Here is a 20,818-nt window from a genome sequence, read left to right as displayed (position 1 = left end):
AACGGTCTATAATGATATCAAACCAGCTAGTGATCAGAAAAACTGAAGGTGGAAATTTCCAGGTAGTGATGACTAAAGTCACCTCTGCTACTCATCTTCCCGTTGTTTTTGTTTAGTCACTAAGTTGTGTCCGACTGTCCTTGACCTCATGGACTACAGCCCTCCAGGCTCCTCTGTCCATTGGATTTCCCAGGCAAGAATACTGGAGTTGCCATATCCTTCTCCAGGGGGTCTTCCCAACCCAGGGTTCAAACCCACTTCTCCTGCATCTCCTCCATTGGCAGGCAGATTCTTTACTACTGCACCACCTGGGAAGCCCTGGGCCTAAGTATATTCAGTGGAAATAATTCAGCCTGGGAATCCGTAAATAAAAGTCATTTATTCTTAATGTCTTAGGCAGTTTTTCATCCGTGACAGGTGTCTTGCTTCCATAAAGAGGGTTTAATTAAAATTAGGAGTGCTGTTTCTCAAAATAACAATAATGACATCCCAGAGAATTAGCAATGGATTCAAAGATGCAATATAATTGTGGTTATTTATGGAGTAAATGGGCAACCTATAATTATTCTTATGTTATTTGCCTAATGTATACATATGAAAGTCTTAAGACATATATTCCAATACAGATTTGTTCTATCACTGTTTCTAATGGCCACAGACACAGATCACTAGTATGCAAGTTCAAAGGGATAAAGAACTTTGTCGTTCTTATTCATTGCAATATTTCTAGTTCCTAGGACCATAACTGGCAACAGAGTAAGAGCTTAATAAGATTTTATTGAATGAATGAATAAATAAGCTAAGCTGTTTGCATTCTAGAGTTTCAAATAAACACATATGGTATTGTATATTCTGCTGCAGCATTCAGTGTTACTCCTCAATGACTTTTTTCTGGGCTATAAGAAACAAAATCCTGTGCTTTTTCACTCAGACTCCTCTCTGGGCTAGCACTTGTACCTTACAAAGCTGGTATGAGTTTGCTTTTATGAAGATTGTAGATTAGATGGTCAGAGACAATGCAAAACCCAAAGGGCATTATAAAGAGATGAGCTGCCTGTTCATAGTCCATACCTCTCCTACTGCTTGCCGTAGCCAATGATTGCCTTGCAGGTTAGATGTAGTATAATCACATGTAATATGAAAACTTAAATTAGTATATGGCCAAGTATGGTAATAGTGCTTAGAAACATCACATTGACCATTAATAATTCTGATTTGTTTCATTCATAGCAGTTACAGATTGTATTACCAATTATAATAGGGTGGAGTATAGCTAACAACACATTCTAGGAGGGGAGTGATTCAACTTACAGCAATAAGCTGGTAAGAGTTATTCATCATCGCTATTAGCATGTTAAGCAGGACAACCAGAGAGATGACGTTGTATGTCCCAAACATGGTGGCGCCAACAAACTCTGTGAATTCGTGCTGCGCTTTGACATTGGTCACATACAAGTTGATGAGCCCAAATATTGACCAAAACAGGGACTGCAGTGTCTCAAATAACCTGGAATAAAGATAAAATGACACTAATAACTATACTAATAGAACCATTATACAGTAAGGTTGGATGATAGAACATGATTAGTATTAGGTTATATTTGATTAATTTAAAATAAACTTAAGGAAAAGAATGCAAGAATACTGTTTCCTTATACCGCGCAAATGTGTACTTAATTTTCCCTAGAGCTTAGAAAGCTATTTAGTTTCCTGGACTAGCGATGACAAATCAGACCTGTAGCCTGTTTCTGTATGGCCTTGAGTTAAGAATCATTTTTACTTTTTCAAATAGTCAGAAAAAAAAAGAAGAGTGATATTTCATGACATGTGAAAATTTTAAAAGAATTCACATTTCAATGTGCATAAATAAAGTTTTATTGAAGCACACCTATACCAACTCATTTATCCACTATCTACAGTTTCTTTTCTGTTACGATGGCAGAGGTGACTAATTGCAACAGAGAACAGATGGCCCACAAAGCCTAAAATATGTACTACCTGTCCTTTTCACAGCAAGTTTGCAAACCTCTGCCCTAAGGCACTGAGTGACAGTTAATAAATTATAGATCCTTAGGCTTAGTCTTTGAAAAATATAAGTACTTTAACCTGATTTTTCCTTTTTGATTATAAAAGGACTAAAATAGTGTTATCACTATGGATTTCCACATTTACAGTTAAAGTTGCACAGAGTAAATCCTGTAAGATGACAAGATGTCTCTGAATGCTCAGATACTGAAATTTTCTATGTTTTAATATTTTAGGGAGCATTTAAAAATTTTTTTTAAATTTACTCCAAAAACGCAAAAAGATGAAGAGGGTCTGAACTCAAATGGAGAATTGTTTCAGTAGGATCATTATAACACCTTAATATAATAAACGACAATAGAACTCTTAAGAGTCTTTGAGAAATGGTTAAAACAAGACTGTAGTTACACTGTGAAAACAAAAGCAAAAAGTATCTTACGCCTGGCATGATGACTAAGGAGGCAGGATTTCAGTGGTCAAGTGCTCCAAGGAGAGCAAATTCACGTGAGGACAGTGGGTTGAGGCGCAAAGATGAGTTTAAACTACCAGATGTCCTCTCTGTGAAAGTTTTATCTTAGAAATAGCAAGAGAATGAGGTAGTTGTTAAAAGGTGCTGAAATGACAGAAGTTATGATGTAGAACCAGGATCCCTGGAATTATGAGAAAGCCAAAGTTTTGAGACAGCACACACTACGAAACAGAATAGAGAATAAATAAGCCAGGTAATAAGTGAACCCTGAAGAGAGTAATGTGGAGTAGCTGAGTCATGTTAATATCGATTCTCAGAGTAAAAAATTCCAAGGTCCAGCTCTTGCTAAGGTCAGCCCTTGCTCAGAGAATCTAATGGATATAATCCTGTGCTGGATTCTTGTACCAAACTCCTATTACTTGAAGCAATCTATGGATTTCTCATCTGGATAACCAGGATAATCCCACTAAGGATGCCTTAACTGGTGTTCAGGATTTCTTTTCTGAATTTTTTTTTTGCATAAACCATTTCATATGTTTAATTGTATAATAAAATTTTAATTATAGGATAGGAAATGTAATGGTTCCTTATTGAATTATTTTGCTAGGGCTGTTTGACTCTCAGTGGGGCAAATTATCTTAAAGGTTTTAATGTGATCAACCTCAATCAGACCTTATCTTGTCAACTGGGATGTACATTGTAAAGTGTTCACTATATATAATTTGTTTTTAAATTTTTGAAAAAGTATCATTTACTATAATTCTATCCTATTTTTTAACTGCATATATAATTGTTTAATACAGTTGACACTTAAGATTTATTCAGAGATTTTGTGATTCATTTTTGTACCATTTCTTTTTTTAATTTATTTATTTTTAACTGGAGGATAATTGCTTTACAATATTGTGTTGGTTTCTGCCATACTCTTAAAGGACAATCAGATGTCAGAGTCTAACAATATCAGGGAAAGTTTAATACAATTCATTGGCCTCAGACAAAGGCCACTAGAAGTTATTCTTTGAAAACTTTCAGAATTGACCCAAGGCCATGAGTTCTTTATTTTCAGTAGCTTTAAGGACAGTTTCTAAGATTAATGACAGTGTCATTGGCTTCAATGCAAAATAATTTTGTTCTTTCTTCCTAAATTGTGTACATTCTTACCGTGAATATACAGGTATAATTCAACTGGTTTTTCCCTGACCTCAATAGCAGTACAGAGAAAAGTTACATGAATGATATAACTAATTGTATAAAATGTTGCCACATAAATCCCATAGCAGTTATTTTTCTAAATATTCAAATAAAAAAGGGATATAGAGTAAATGAATTGTAATGGTTGAACAATTCTCATTTTCTTCTACCTAAATAAGAACTATTCATCATTAGGATATTAGCAGACTCTTTGGCAAAACATTTATTTACATATTTAATTAAAATTTGAGAACAAGAAAATTCAAAATAAGATGACATTTTATGGTTAATTCTGAATTTCATTCTTATTTTTATTTACATTTTTTTCAGTCAAATGAATCATAAGTAAGATTTGCAGAATAGTTCCACTTAACCAAAATATATGTACTTCTAGATGAATCAAGACCCTGGTATCAGGACACAGGTATTAGTTAATTCTTCTTGTATTGCATGGATTAAAAAAATCAATCTAAGTTAATATTTCAAAACCATTGTTTCTAAAACTGCTTTCATAATTATTGATAGCAACATTGCCCATAAACTGATGAGCCATTAGCTACATCACATTTCAGACTGCCATTATGGGACAATATTTTCCTACTTCTATGGAAAGATAAGCACAGAAAGCTTTCCAGGATAATGCCACACTTAATCAAAGCACAGTTAGCATGACACCTTGGTTAAAGACTAAAATCTGGCAACTTCTATAGCATTGCCATCTTAAAGGTAATATTTGGTCTCTTGCTTCTTGAGGCTATTTCTCAATTCCTAAAACAAGCTTGCTCCCTAGCTAAATACTTGTAACAAGATAAAGAGAACAAGTGGGGGAAAAAGAAAAAGTCATGTATTCCACAGCTGAATTTTCCTCTCTTCTTTGAGATGAAACCAATGAGGAAATATAAATTAATACAAGACATCTGACTTGTTTATTTCCTAGTTTATAAGAAATACAGTATATTAAAACAAAGTATGACCTCAGTTGGCCAGTTCCAATTATCAGGAATGCAGCTCCAATCAACATAAATGGCTTTTTTCTTAACGAGAAAATATCTGTCATGAAATCCATGCCTCTGTATTCATAAGAGAGCCTCTTACTCAGAGACTATTGATTTAAAATTGTATCCAGAATACTTGCAGTGACTAAACATTTGGTGTCTTTTAGCAACATGTAGTTCTGCCCACGTCAGAGAGAAAACAACCTGGAACCATTAAAGGAGTAGAAGAAGGGCCCCTGTGCCGGTGGGCAAATGCGTGGAGAGACACAGAAGGCAGATCACAGTCTGTTCCCACTGGGAGCTCATGGTCAGGAGGGGATCAGAAAGGCATCCTGGAAAAGGTCCATCTGAGATGGGTTTTGGAATCCAGAATAAAACTTCACCAAGTGAGAGGGCAGAACAAGAGCATTCTGAGATGAGAGAATAGTATGATCTTTTTAGGGACAGCTTAACCCATTAGAAAATGTTGAAGAGTAACGTGTTATTGGGGAATGGAGAAAAGATGAAGCTAAAAAAGGAAGCCAGGGGCAGATCACTGAGGACTCGGTATGTCAAGCTAAGAAATCTGACTGTATCCAATAAGGAACAAGAAAGTATTGAGATATTTTAAATACAGGAGTGTCAAGACTTTGGTTTAGAAAGATCATGCAGGCAATGGGACAGAGACATATCAAGGAAGGTAGGGACCAGGGGCCAGGGAACTTGGATTTAGGCAGAGGGAGTGAGCAAGGGAAGAGGGCCTGAGATGATAAAGAGCAGGAGTAGACATTTGCAGATTGTACGTGGAGCGGGTGCAGGGACGGAGGGATCTAGTTTTTGATTTAAGTATCTGGATGGTTTGTGGTAGTATTGACTAAGAAAAGGAGTTGAGGAAGAGGAAGAGAAATGTTTTGAGAGACTCTCATGAGTTTTCTTTGATTGGGTTTCAGTGTTTAGGACATTTGCATGAAGAGCTGTTCAAAAGACAGTTGGACTTACAGATCTTAGGGAGAAAGGTCTGGGCTAGCGGTATGAACTAAGTACAGAAGTTGTCTCTTAGACACATAAGGCCAAATCTATCAGATGAGTTTTTGCAGAGATACTGAACAGGGTCGAAGGATAGTTAGTAAGGCAGATTAATATTGAAAAGCAATCATTGTGGGAATTCCCTGGTGGTCCAGTGGTTAAGAATCCACCTTACAATGTAGGGGACTTGGGTTCAATCTCTGTTGGGAAACTATGATCACACATGCCATGAAGCATGGCCAAAAAAAAAAAAAAGAAATCATACTAGTTACTCTTTGTAACTTTGAACAAAAATAATTTGTTGCTTGCAGATTTACCATCTGCTGTCTGGGGAAAAATTCAGGCAGAACACCTGATTTACTGGTGTCGAATGATTTGGACCTATAATATTTGACTGATATGCACTTATTGGTTGCTTTTTATGGTAATAGAGAAAAATCATTAGTCAGTATATGCTAAAATAATACATAAGCCAGGTTACTTAACATGTTTGATTTTAGAATAAAATTTATATTAAATATTTTGCATCAGATTCTCTAGCCATATTCTTTCTAGACACATATTTAAATTAGCTCACAATATATAAACATTTGGGGCTTCCCACGTGGCAGAGTGGTAAAGCATCTGTCGATGCAGGACATGCAGGAGACGCAAGTTTGATCCTTGGGTCGGGAAGATCCCCTGGAGAAGGAAATGGCAACCCACTCCAGTATTCTTGCCTGGAAAATTCCATGGACAGAGGAGCCTGGTGGGCTACAGTCCATGGGGTCACAGAGTTGGACACAACTGAACGACTGAACACACGCACACACAACACACGTTAGCATTTACCACAAAACCAGTCACAGGGCAAGCAGATTTCTGAGAATCTCATGGATCATAAATTAGGATGGGGTTAGGTAGAACCCTTGTTAACTGCAGATGAATAAGATGTCTGAAAATGGGTTGGGTCTTGGAACCACAGATGTTCCCTGAATTAAAGCAGACCTGAGGAGGAAACTCAGTTCTAGGGGCTGTGTGGAAGTTTTTATGGAAGACAAAGCATGGAGTCAGAAGGATATGGCTGCAAATATCAACAGGGTGGTCTGAGCAAGCAGTCTGTGTTGGAGCACACAGTACGGAGTAACTAGGGAGCTGTGAAAGATGGCGCATGGAAAAGGGGTCTCTATTTCCATCAGAAGTCCAGGAGGCCAATCAGCAGGCAGACAACATCCAGGAACTTTGTTACAGGCAGAATTTGAGTCTAAGAAGTGGGGAGGCTGGTGGGATCTATGACTGTGAATCCCTTATCCTTGTTGCCAGGGGCAGATTGCCAAGTCTAGGATCATAAGTGAGTGGAGAAAGACAAGTTCTGATATTAAATCTGAGACACAGTCCAAAGCCATTCATCACCAGGATGTTGCTGCAAGGGGTTTCAATGAATCGCTGCTGAACTGGTGAGAAGAGGAAGATGACAAAGCTGGCCAAATTGGTCGGACTGGAGAAATTGCTTAAGCTCAGGAGAATAAAGAGGCTGGGGCAAGTGATGAAGTGACAAGGTGGATCTGGGATGAATTTTTGTTTTCTTTATGATTCGTGGTTTGTATCAGATCTATCTCTGAATGGATCTGAGGCAGCTAAGACTGCAATGAAAACTTATGTGCAAATAATCAGATGTTGATGGATTAAAGTGGGGTTTTAAATACTGGGATCAAAGATAAAACAAATACAAAACTGAGCCAAAAAGACTATCTCAACCAGAAGTAATTTAGTTTATAGGATGTTACTGATTTCCTCCCACTGGAGAAATTACTGCACTCTTTTAGATTACATAAAATTCTAGAATGGCCAATGAACGGCCATCTGACTTTCCAAGGCATCTACCAAATGACCATGTGTTCACTTGGTTACTGTGGAGAGGAAGATCACCTAACTTCCGAATTCATCTGCTAATTCACTGTTTATCACAGCGGGAAGAAAGTAGACACAGGCACGTATTATTAGGACTATGTGAGCCTGAAACACTATGGCCATGAACGTGTGCTGTCAGCAAGCCTGATTGTGAGAATTACAGGAGCTTGACACCAGACAAGACCAGATGTTCATCAGCTGTAAGGGCACAGAGAGTTTTATGCGCATCAGAATCATGGCCTGGGTTAGCCCGAGGTCTCTAGTTTGAATTATTTCCCCATGTTTAGACTTTGGGTAAGGGAACCTGAGAATAACAGAGACACGTGAAGGGACTTTAGTATCTGGAAAACACCTAAGCAAAATTGAAAAGCATTTGGATTTTCTTCCATGATTGGTTTTCCATAAATTCTATCTGTTAATGTGCTTGTAAGCTGTCACTAGATACAGGTTCCTTTCTACTCCACATTTTATATTTTTAAAATATATTTCTCCATTTATTTGAAGTGGACACTCACTTGTGTCTAACTCTTTGTGACCTCATGGACTATACAGTCCATGGAATTCTCCAGGCCAGAATACTGGAGTAGGTAGTCTTTCCCTTCTCCAGGGGATCTTCCCAACCCGGGGATCAAACCCAGGTCTCCCACATTGCAGGCAGATTCTTTACCAGCTGAGCCACAAGGGAAGCCCAAAAATACTAGAGTGGGTAGCCTATCCATTCTCCAGGGGATCTTCCCAACCCAGGAATCAAAACCCGGGTCTCCTACATTGCAGGTGGATTATTTACCAACTGAGGTATTAGGGAAGCCCCTTCATTTATTTAGGTCTTCTCTAATTTCTCTCCGCAATGTTTTTGTTGTTGCTGTTGTTGGTTTTTTTTTTTTTGGTGGTGCCACATGACATGTGATATTTTAGTTCCCTGTCCAGGGATGGAAGCCGTGGCCCCTGCTGTGGAAGCATGGAGCCCTAACCACTGAACCACCAGGGAATTTCACTGTTCCACCTTTTAAAACAATATACGTAGCTATCTTTTATATAAGTTTATTTAAAAGAAAAGACCATTTTAATAAAACTTAGATGTACTAGATATCTCTGTTTTCCCCACTGAGCACAGTTTTTCTTTGCAACCACTTGTCATGGTTCAATTTCAAAATGTAATACCCTTTAAATTCTACCGACATTTCCAAGAGAAAAGTCCATGAGACTTACGTTGAAAAGGCGTTATTCTGCTTTTCACATCGTATGCCTTTGCAGCTTAACCCTTTTGTTTCTTCATAATAGAAGTACAACTGATTTAGGCCATTGGCAAATGCTAGCAGCACAAGGCAGTAGATGAACAGAAACTTCAAGATGTCCAGGAGCATTCTTCCCAGAGATATTTGCAGAGGCCCCAGGTGAGAATTTGCAGTGAACAGTGAGATCAGACGCAGGGAACTGAATATATTTGCAATAGCAAACAAAGCTTCAGCCACCAGCGTGGGGTGCCACATGTCCCAAGATTCACGTGGATTAAGAGCACTGTACTGGAGAAAAGAGAGAAACAAGGAGAAAATAAAATATGGAACAAACACATACATACAAATCTGTCAAGCCCAGGCCAGGATGATTTTTTTCAGGTAGTTTCAGCACCACGACTTATTGGCAGGAAGCCGATGTATTCCATGAAGGTGGCAGCACTTCTAATCTACACAAAAATAAGAAATTTACTAAAGGAACTTATAAGGGATGAGCTTTAATCAAAGCGACCTTCCTAGTCTGTCCTTGTCATTTGTAGTCTTTGCTAATCTGTGAATTACATCTGTCCTTGATCTTTGCAATAGAACCATTAAAAAAAGAAAAGGAAAGTGTTATATAGGAAAAAAAAAAAACAACAGTCTGATTTTATATTGGGAAAAATAGAGATATCATAATAAAAAAGAAAACTACATTATAAAGGAAAACTGCTATAAACTATTTTGATATCAGGCTATAGAAAGAGCACATTGAAATTTATCCCTTGTAATCTTAAAGTAGATTTGTATCCTTATCAAGAAAAGATCAAACACATGTTGAAATGCTACATTATGAACATCTATTATTACACCTGTATAAGAACTGAACAATAAGTTACATTCTCTCTTTCATATATATCACTAAAAATGTCTAGACAACTGCATGTTTTCCCTAATGATCATGTAGGAAAAAAAAATTACTTCTCTATGAGTACCATCAGAATATTTCTATTCTTTTTATATTGCATTTTATACCAAAGACCTTTACAAATGTTAATTAATTCTCTTGAAAGTAATAGATAGTATTTTTTAAAATCCCCTTGGGGAGAAAATACATCAGAAGTTCTTGATTTTGTTCAACACTCAGACGCCTGCTTGAGTGACAATTTAAAACAATCAAGTTTGAACTAGAAGGAAATTATTTTCTATTTTTAAATCCTGATAACTCTTCTTAAGGATTCCCACGCATGGCTTCAGCATAAAATAGCTAAGGACTGAAGATATAAGAAAAAAAAAATTAAGATTCTTGATTCATTGTAATGAGTATTAGAGTAACAGTTTGCAGTATCAAACCTCACCTAATTCTTTCCAGTTCCTTTCCGCTACCCCGTATTTTATGCCACTTTTTCCTTCAAAGTCTAAGATAACATTCACCTTCCTTCTCTCATTCTCTTGAAAGACACACATATTTTATTTTTTTCCCAATTATTTTTACTAGTTGGAGGCTAATTACAATATTGTAGTGGTTTTGCCATACATTGACATGAATCAGCCATGGGTTTACATGTGTTCCCCATCCTGAACCCCCCTCCCACCTCCCACCCCATCCCATCCCTGTGAGTCATCCCAGTGCACCAGCCCTGAGCACTTGTCTCATGCATCCAACCTGGACTGGTGATCTGTTTCACACTTGATAATATACATGTTTCAATGCTGTTCTCTCAGATCATCCCACCCTCGCCTTCTCCCATAGAGTCCACAAGTCTGTTCTATACATCTGTGTCTCTTTTTCTGTCTTGCATATAGGGTTATCATTACCATCTTTCTAAATTCCATATATATGTGTTAGTATACTATATTGGTGTTTATCTTTCTGGCTTACTTCACTCTGTATAATGGGCTCCAGTTTCATCCATCTCATTAGAACTGATTCAAATGTATTCTTTTTAATGGCTGAGTAATATTCCATTGTGTATATGTACCACAGCTTTCTTATCCATTCATCTGCTGATGGGCATTTAGGTTGCTTCCATGTCCTGGCTATTATAAACACTGCTGCGATGAACATTGGGGTACACGGAAAGACACACATATTTTAGTAGAGAATATCTACCGTTCTGTTGATGGCTAATCATCTCTCTCTCTTTTAACTTATATGGCTGAGGACCATACCTCAAAATGTACAAAATACTAAACAATAAGCATTCTTAAAGATGTAACTGTTTTCTTGGAATTTCTCACCACATTTAACACAATGCTCTGCAGGTCGTAGGTGCTCAAGAGACATTTTATCCCATCAAGTATTCATGCATGGAAAAATGAGGATGAAAGGAAAAGATAATTATAATAAAAATGCTCTGAGAGATGAACACAAACTGCAATGGGAAAAGAGAAAAGAAAGTGATACATTCTATCTGGTTCTAATGAGACTGGCAATGAATAGAGATTATTTGTTGTTCAAACTTGAAGGATCCTTTGATGTTACTGAATCTAGTGGAGATGCCATTCCTTGTTCTAGGCATCACAGCCTGTTTGAGCCAGTAGGATGTAAAATCCATCATCACATGGTCACTGACTCCAGCTCTACTATTGACTTAATGTACTTTAGAATCCTTCTTAGCAAATTCTCTCAGCTGGGCCTTGCAAAATCATAAGAGGATGGTTTCCATTTTGCAAATGAGATGCTAGCTTCTGCCCCTGTATAATTATCCAAGACTGTTTCAGGGTCCAGCACTCTGGATAAATGATGAGAAACAATGCTATGTGAATATGTCCACATTTATACCTGGTTGGGGTGTCCTGAGAAAAACATTGCTGGTATTTGGGTTAAAGAAGGGCTTCCCTGGTGGCTAAGAAGGTAAAGAATTCTCCTGCAATGTGGGAGACCTGGGTTCAATCCCTGAGTTGGGAAGATTCCCCTGGAGGAGGGCGTGGCAACCCACTCCAGTATTCTTGTCTGGAGAATCCTCCATGGACAGAGGAGCCTGACGGTCTACAATCCATGGGGTTGCAAAGAGTTGGACACGACTCAACGACTAAGCACAGGGTTAAAGGATGTTTGAATGAAGACTTGGCAATTAAAGAGGGAACTCCTGAGAGACTGAGAAGTATCTCCCCTGGAACCATCTGCTTACAGTCTAAGGGTAATAATCCAGAGGGACCTTTGCCTCCCCAGAGAGAACTTGTTCACTTTAGGTTAAGGTCTTTCTCTTTCCATCTCCAGGGGGGAATATGGGCAGCAGGCCCAGCTTACTCCATAAGCTCTGAGATGCATTATTTCCCAATTGCTGTTCTGTGATACAAACTCATGTTTGTGGAGGACACATCTGGCTTCTCTTCTGTTGCCCTGTGTGAGCCTGGAGCACGGGGGACCAATGTGAAGGCTATTTTGTAAGTAAAGAATTTATCTGTTTTCTGACCCAGAAACCTTGTTTCCTGTTAGCAATAAACCAAGATATAAAACTTTAGGAATTCTCTCTTGATTCCATTGTTTAAACTTTACTCTTTAATTTTTCTTCTGCCATTCACATTTATGTACATTTCAGTCAGGTTTTAAAGAAGGGCATTATTTTATGAAGCAATTTAAAAATTGCTTTCAAACCAAGCTATTCTGTGACTCTGTACAGAAAAGTGGTAATTTTGCAGTGATTAAACATATTTTCCACACCTACTATTAGGAATGAAAAGATTATCTTGAATTTTAAAGTTTCATTTGGCTTTATTTTCTAAAAATTATTCACAAGATCTATACTCATGTTTCATCTTTGTATGTTTGCCTCCAGCCAGAGTGATGATGCTTGTCAATCTCCTTAGCAGGCTCTGCTTCTTCAGTTGCACCTTAAATATCGAGTTCACTTCTCAGACCCCTTTTCTTCTTATTCTTTCTACTCTCCCTGGATATTTTCTGTGATTTCAGTTGTCACTTATATGCTAAAACTCCCAATTCCTCAACTCCAGCCCAGAAGTTGCACTTACATTCATATTTTATATTCTCTTGCCTCTTGACATTTTCTCTTAAATATCTCATGGGTGTCTCAAACTCACAGGTCAGAATTGAAACTCATCCACTTTTCATCTTCAAACACCTTCACAATTCATGCTTTTTCATCTCAGTGGATGGCAGTAAATTACCTAAGGCAGCATTTGAGGTTGATCCTAGAGTCCTTCCTAGCAAACTCCCAGCCTTTGAAACCAAAATCTTATATATGTTCTTACTCCTCTACATTGGTATCCTCACTGTTAAAAAAGTTTCCTACAAAAGGAATTTTGTAGGAAATCTACTTCTGTAGGAAATCTATTCCCTACAGAAATGATTATAATAGCCTTCTAACTCTTGTCCCTGCCTTGAATCTTGTCCCTACAATCATTTATTTCCTCCAGATCATCTTTTAAAAGGACCAATCAGGCAATCTGGCTTAATGTTCTTGAATGACACCAATGTCCTCACGATGAAATTCCATTTCCCAACATGTCACACGAAGCCTCTGGAACCTGGGACTTAACTTCTTTTTGAGATTGACTTTCCATTTGTACCCAGTTAGGTGCTTACTGCTCTCTCTGGCTCAAACCTTCTATTCTGGCCATTGTCCAAACTACCCTCACATTCTCACCAAAATGCCTTTCTATGAATACTGGACCCATTATCTAGAAAATGGATTTAAATTCTAATTATTTTGATTCTTTGGCTATTAATCACTTATCAAATATGTGTTGAGTGCATGCTCTGTGTCAGGCAATATCTTCAGGGTGGTAGTCAAACAAGATATAACTCATGCCATGCAGGCTGACAATACAATGAAGAAGACAGACACTAAATAGGCAGTGCTTATCTTTCCTTTGAGAAGTTCTCTTGTACTACAGATGAGTGGACACTAGGATCCTGCTGACCAGAGCTGGTAATTCCATGTTAGAGAGAAATCAAGAGATATGTATACACCTATAGCTCTTTGAGGACCAGAAATCCCTGCTTTCCTTTTTCTCTCATGTATTTGCTTATAAATTATAAACCTACCATAGTTTGACTTTGCCTTAGCCTCCATTTCTATTTAGAGTCTTTGTAAGGAACTTGCTCTTATGCAGACCTAGAAAACAGAATATTTACCTTTGAGTTCGTTGTCAGATTTCCATGTCAAGAGCTTTGTCTAATGTGTTTTTGGTACTGGACATCTAATAGAGTGTTTTATATGTGACAGAAACTCAAAAAGAATTTTCGGGTGGAGAATCAGACATATTCTAAAGTATGACTGTTAGAAAAGATGGATCATTTGTAGAAATGTGAGCATCTTAATATAGCTGGGTTGCAGAGGCTTTGGGAATAGTGATAACTCTAAGAGAAAGCTGAAGCCAGATCATGAACACCTTAGCAGAAGTGTTAGGAGAGGAAGACGGATTGCATCATAATAGTGGGTCCTAAGTTCCTTGAATATAGGAAAAGTTCATCTTTATATTCTCTAGAGTCTGATGCATACTCATAAAAGTCAAGTACTCAAAATGAATAATAATTAAGTTGAGGCAAAGTGAAAACATTTGTCCTATAAAATTAAACAAAAAATAGATGCTGGTTTTAATGCTTAATTTATAAGGTGAAAACATTTCCCCTTCTACAAACTGGTTAGATAATTAAGAAGTGAAAGACAATAGGAAGGCATATGATTTTCTACTGTGATAGATAATACTATACAACTCAGATTTAAATATCTACAGCTCTTTGTCATAAAACTAAAGAATATTTAGAAAAGTTCATGATTTGGAGAATTCGCTACAGTTGTAACATTTGTGAAATAGAAACATTCGCCTTTTTTCTGGCTGATAAGAAGAGGGACCAATGAGGTATATACTATTTAGAAGAATGGTGCTATGAAAAATTCCAGCAAGATCATTGAAAGAAATGGTCTTATTCCTAATCATTTTGACTTCTGAGAATATTATTTACACAATGGATGAGGCATAGGATTGCAATCATTTCTGCCAAATGACAGAAGATAGACATAAGAGACAAATTATACATAGGAAAAGGGACTGGGTAATATTTAGGAGAAAACGATTCCTAATGAAGATAAACTAAAATTTTCCAAGTGCGCCCAGACATCAACAAGCTCTAGATTGACTTAACCTTTTATACATGGTGAGAACAAGAAATGATTGACAAACCTTCTCCTTCAAAAATTAAAAGCAAAATTTAAAAAGCTACAATCCCTGAGCTGTGAAATGCCAATGAATCAAGGCAATAAGGCAGAACCACAAAGCCTTGTGGGGAAGGAGGAGAATCCTAAAGTCACGTGAACTTCTGTGTTTTCTTTGTATAATCTAATGCTGCTTCATTTTAATAAAAATAAAAAACAACTGAGTGCTTATATTAAACTCTATTCTATGGCATTAAATGTGTTTATTAATGTGATCCTCACAAACATTGTCTGGAATTTGATTATTCCTGTCATCTTACAGAGAAGAATGTTGAGGCATAGGTTAACTTGTCCCAAATCACACTGGTAAGAAGTGGTACAGGCAGTAGCCATACCAAGTATGGATCAGAGCCCAGATCACAGCTTTGGCCAAAAGGACCCTTTTGTATGTTAAAAAAAAATCTCCAGGTGGATAAATTGCAAAAGGATGAACCAAATAAGAATGGCCCTTCTGCTAGACCTATTCTATGAGGTTGTTTCCCTACAGACCAGTTACAGAAGGGTCTCCCTCTTGAAGGACTGATAGTTCATTTGGTCTGGATCCATCACTTGATCCAGATGACCAAGGGTTAGATTTTTGCTACCGTTTATGCACCCGTATCAGAAGATAGAACCTGGGCAATTCCAACAGAGATACCAGTTATAACTCCTTGGTCATCTTGTCTGCACCATCAGAAGTGAACTATTTACTGGGGAGCAGCGTCAAGACCATCCTGGGATCCCACCTATGATCCCAGCCTTCATAATAACAAATCCCGTGTCTTGCGGATCTTACCTCCTATTTTTTTTTTCCAAAGCCAACCTTCTATTAACTTCTCCTGCATCCACTGCTCTACTTCAGGCAATCATCATCATTTGACTCATTCTGTTTCGGCCTCACTAATGGTTCCTCTTTGTTTTAGGATTCAAACTGTACAGCATGATCTGGAAAGTCCTTCCCATCCTTGCCCTGCCCCAGTTCCCTGGACCATCCCTCTGAATTAGTGACCTCCTTTATACACTCAGACTTATGCATGCTGTGTCTCTTCTCCCAGGGATATTTATGAATGTTTATGGACACAATACATGCCCACTGACTCTGTCCTCTAAATCATTTCAAGACACTGCCAGCCAAATTTAGTTCCTTCCATGATGCCACCAAGGTCCCTGTGGTAGACCTTATCACACTGTAAGGTCTTCATGTGCATTTCTCTTTCCTTTCTGTGAACTGCTTGAAGGCAGGGGCTTTATCGCCAGTGTCTTTGCTTTGTCAACAAATAGATGGAAAGCCAATTTCTTAATGTGACTCCATAAATTCTCATTGTTTGATTCACATAATGACTGTTTGCCTCATTTATGGTAGTCTATTTTTGTACAGAAATAATGCTTCTTTTCCTGAAATCATAAATTATGTTATTAAAAATTAGCATGAGAAAATGAATGATAGAACAAAAGATGATAAAGAAGGCTGAGTCGCCAAATCAGCATGACATCATAGCCTCCCAAAGTCAGTACTTTTTTGCTATTATCATCATTTAAAAGATAGTACAGTCGAGGCCCACATGAAATACCTTGCCCCAAATCAGACAGTTCACAAGTGGTAAAGGCAGTGTGAATTCAGACATGAAACTCTATTTCAACTAAAATAAAGCAAATGACAATAAAGACATTGCAAGAGGCAAGGCCAGTGGACTCAGAGTACATGAAGGAGGGGGAAACAGCAGCAGAAGAGAAAGGAGAGAACTAACCATGCACGGTTACCAGCACTTTAAATACATTAATCGACTCATGTTTTTCTCATATTAAAGGTATATGGCAGAAATTCCTTATTTATAAGTGAAGCACAGAGAAGTGAAAAAAGAGGTCCAAGTTCACATAACTAGTAAGTGATGGGAGAAAACTGAGCCCAGGAAACCCAGGTCTAAAGTGCAGCCATTTAAAAACTGTCCATGAAACTCAGGTTTGGGCACACAAATTAGTCATTCAGGAGGAACTTTTCATCATTTATGTTTATAATCCTAGCTGAACTCCTATGACCAAAGTGCATAAACAATCCATATATTTCCCAAAGAGTTCATCTGAGGTTATTTCTAGGTACTTTTCCATCTTTTTTTCCTTCTCTTTTCTTTCTTCTTCATCACTTGGGATGAGTTGATTTTTTTTTTCTTTTAGCCATATGAAGCATGCAGGATCTTAGTTTCCCTATCAGAGATTGAACCCATGCCCCCTGCATTGGAAGTGTGGAGTCTTAGTCACTGGACCACCAGGGTAGTCCCTAGTTGAATTTTTAACATAAAATTTCCCATGTTACAGTATAAGGAACAATATTTATATTTTAGTATGAAAACAGATATTCCAAAAAAAAAAAAAAGAAACCAGATATTCCACATCAAGAATTTACCTCATTTTATGAAAATTCAAAGCCAGTATCTGAAACCACTGAGGCCCCAAATACACAGGTGTTTATTAATTTATACAACTGCACATAGTATATACCAGAGTTCTTATATATAAACTATATATGTACTATAAGCGAATACCATATAGATGAGATCTATAAAATGTTTCTTAATATAAATATTATATGAGAGAGGTTCCTTTTGGCATCAAACCCATATTTTTTTGAGCTGCTAAATAGAATTTTTCAGCCCAGGGGTATTCATGATGTCTTCCTTAGACCATTTACTTCAAAATTAGCTGATGAATTTGCAATAAATGCAAAATTAGGCCCCTGCCAATACTCCTGATCTGTGGGAATGAAGAAAAGGGATCTGTTTTTAGCAAGTTCTTCAGGTGATTCTTAGCACCTGAAAGTATGAGAAGAATTGATATGTCATGTAGAACTAGAATTTTATAACTGTACGTGGTCACAAAAAAACAGATATATTACTTTTTGGGAAAAAGATGTCCAAAACAACTTTGTAGATATCCTATACATCATGACAGAGGAAAGAAGAATTGGGAAGATATGCACTTCAAAATAGATATCCATCTCCTACACAGATGCAAAACTTCCTTGGTTAACATAATATTTTCTGTCATCTTCAGAAAGTCCCAAGGTAATTCGTTCTTAATGCAGATAGAAAAAAATGATCAAACCATTTCCATTCTTAAAACATAGCTAGTTTTCCATGAAATTGTCAGAAAACATTTTTTCTGAATGTTTTGATGAGTGCTGGAAACATTTTAATTGAACAATTAAGGAAACGACTTTCGGCAATTTTGACCCTGTTAACAGCTGAACATTTCAGGAGCCGACTTAGAACAAGACTAAATGAATGAAAGTTCACTTTTGTGTTAGCATTTCCTTGCTCAGATCATTAGATCGCATGAATTATTCATGTACAGTCCAATTAAACACTTTATGTTTTCCTAATTCACTCATCATTTTGACACACACTTTTTAAAAAGGAAGAGAAAAGGAAGGAATGAAAAGAAAGGCAGGAAGGAGGACACGATCATACTTTGGTTTAAAAAACATCCCCCAAAGTACAAAATAATCTCAGTTGTCACTGCAGAACAAAAACGTTTTACGTAAATTATGTGGTTCGGGATGAGACTGATGCTGTATGAAGTGAGGGGGAGGAATGGGTGTGTGAGATTTCAGCACTGTCACTTTAAGTGGGGTGAGGAGAAAGAATTATATTCTGCTCCAATTATATCAAACTATATTAGTTTAAACTGAAATAATAATTTCAATGCTTTAAGAGAGTAATATTTTGATCTGTCTGTGTAATTTTATCAGTTAGTTATAACTGATAAAAATAGATTCTGGTAGCAAAAATTTGAACAGTGTTCGAGGTAGACTTTCATTAGAAATGGAAAGGATTAGAATTGAGAGCAGCTATTGTGAATCACTTTTAGGCATCATTCAGTTTAGATACCAGGAAATTGGGTGACAATTTCTAAATGTCTATTAAAATTTGTTTTATGACTATAAGCTGTGCATTATCTATGTATTATATTCCTATCTCTCAGGAAAGTCATGAGATGATGAATTTCACATACAGATAATGCCCTAGGCAGCATTATTAATAAAAATAATAACAATGGAATATTATCAATACTTAACAGAACTTTTGCTTTACCAATAATGTAAATTATAGTTACCTTCACAAATGCAACGATTTTCAAGGAGATTGTTGCTAGGTATAAGGAGTTCATCACAAAATCCATTAAATTCCACCAATCATGAATGTAATCTTGAAGTCCACCATCCCACATTTGTTTAATCTCTCCCCATATAAAACCTGCAGTTATAGAAAGATTCATGTAAGAGTGGTTTTTCAATCAAATCATTAGAAACAGAGATACATAATTAGGAATTAGAAAATCTTGGAACTTCAGGAGACTATATAGTCACTCTAATACAACACCTATTTTTATAGGTAATAATAATTGAGTCCCAGTCAGATTATAAAACTTTCAGGATTCTTTGCTAATTTGTAAAGAATTTTCTTGAGGTAGTTTCACTTTCTTTTTATTTATTTGATAAATTCAGAAGATTGTGAAATTTTGAATCAAACTGGGATTCCTCTCTACCTCTATATCTTTCTCATGGAAAGTATCATAATGGTCATTTGTAAACAGATACTTGAAGATATTTTTCTTCCCAAGTCAAAATGACTCAAAGATTTATGAAAAAACTGTGTCTAGTGAATGTATGTGTGCTCAGCCGTGTCTGACTCTTTGCAACCCCATGGACTGTAGCCCACAAGACTCTTCTGTTCATAGGATTTCCTAGGCAAACTCCAGGGAGTCTCTCCAACCCAGGGGCTGAACTTGGATCTCTTACATCCACTGAACATAACTGTCTTAATACCACTGACCAGGGTACTTTGTTGTGTTTTTGTAAGCAGTTAGCACTTTCAGAGATCTGATTTCAGTTCTGTTAAAAAAGCGATTATAACATTCATACTTCTAGTAATAGCTCTAAAGCTATATCCAGAGAAAATAAAAAATCCCTTTCCTTTGACTATGGTCATGTTTTTAATAGGAAATGTTTTAAATTTTTAAATATTAGAAATTACTTATAACATATCACTGTATATCTTTATTTCCAGAATCTTATTAAAATTTTATAAATCTATTTTTAGAGCCTCATAATGAGAAGGGAAAATATGAAGATATCTAGAATCAGGAAATATGAAAAGGATAAGTATGATTTTATTTTATTTTTTTTTAACCCAACAACATACACTTTATTCTCTTTTGGGTGAATCTGGGTTAATTTTAGGCCTTTGCCGTTTTTCAGATAAGTATGATTTTAAAACTACATTAAAACAAGAAAACAACTAGACCCTTTTATGATAATGATAGTTTGATACCAATGTGGATAGCACAGAGTTTTTTTTTTTTTTTTTAGCACAGAGTTTTATATCTGTCCTAAAGCAAGAAAAAGTCATATAAATATAGAATCATATTTTTTCATGAATCTGTCAGAGAGGTGAGAAACCAGGGAGCCTATACTTCAAAGAAAACAGTTGCTGCAAAGAGAGTGACAAGGAGAGCATTCACTCCCCTGGGTCAGGTGGCAGGGTGAGAGACACTGACACCATATCAACACAAGAGATTAAGACAAGTTCAGAAAAACTTCTTAAACAAATCTCTAACAGCTGAGCATGAGCTACTGAGAGAGGACAGAACCCCTGGGACACAATTACAAGGAGGGTGTCCACTCACTTGTAAGCTAATTTCCATAGATCCTGACACTGCTCAAGAACCTGGTTCTGGGAGGAAGCACAAAGCTTTATCCAGGCTCCTGCACCCCAAGAAGTCCTCTGGGAAAAGCAGAAAATAGAACTGGGACTAACATTTATGCCAATATCCTTAGATGCTTCTTACCAACAGGGGAAGGTTGGGAAACCCTTC

General features: G+C 37.0%; 1 protein-coding gene across 4 annotated transcripts in view; it reads right to left on the bottom strand.

The window, feature by feature from the left end:
- The window catches only part of TRPC4 (transient receptor potential cation channel subfamily C member 4), a 184,855-nt gene that overhangs the window by 14,479 nt on the left and 149,558 nt on the right, over nt 1–20,818 (bottom strand). For all 4 annotated transcript variants that reach the window (XM_043477366.1, XM_043477367.1, XM_043477365.1 and 1 more), the window contains 3 exons: nt 19,058–19,197; nt 8,785–9,098; nt 1,312–1,507 (listed from right to left, as the gene is read on the bottom strand). In XM_043477366.1, the coding sequence (XP_043333301.1) occupies nt 1,312–1,507; nt 8,785–9,098; nt 19,058–19,197 (650 nt within the window). The remainder of the gene's footprint in view (nt 1–1,311; nt 1,508–8,784; nt 9,099–19,057; nt 19,198–20,818) is intronic.

The sequence above is a fragment of the Cervus canadensis genome, chromosome 9 (genome assembly GCF_019320065.1).
Source record: "Cervus canadensis isolate Bull #8, Minnesota chromosome 9, ASM1932006v1, whole genome shotgun sequence".
NCBI classification, from domain to species: domain Eukaryota; kingdom Metazoa; phylum Chordata; class Mammalia; order Artiodactyla; family Cervidae; genus Cervus; species Cervus canadensis.
Note: the sequence above shows the minus strand (reverse complement) of the source record. Positions and strands in the feature narration are given on the sequence as shown.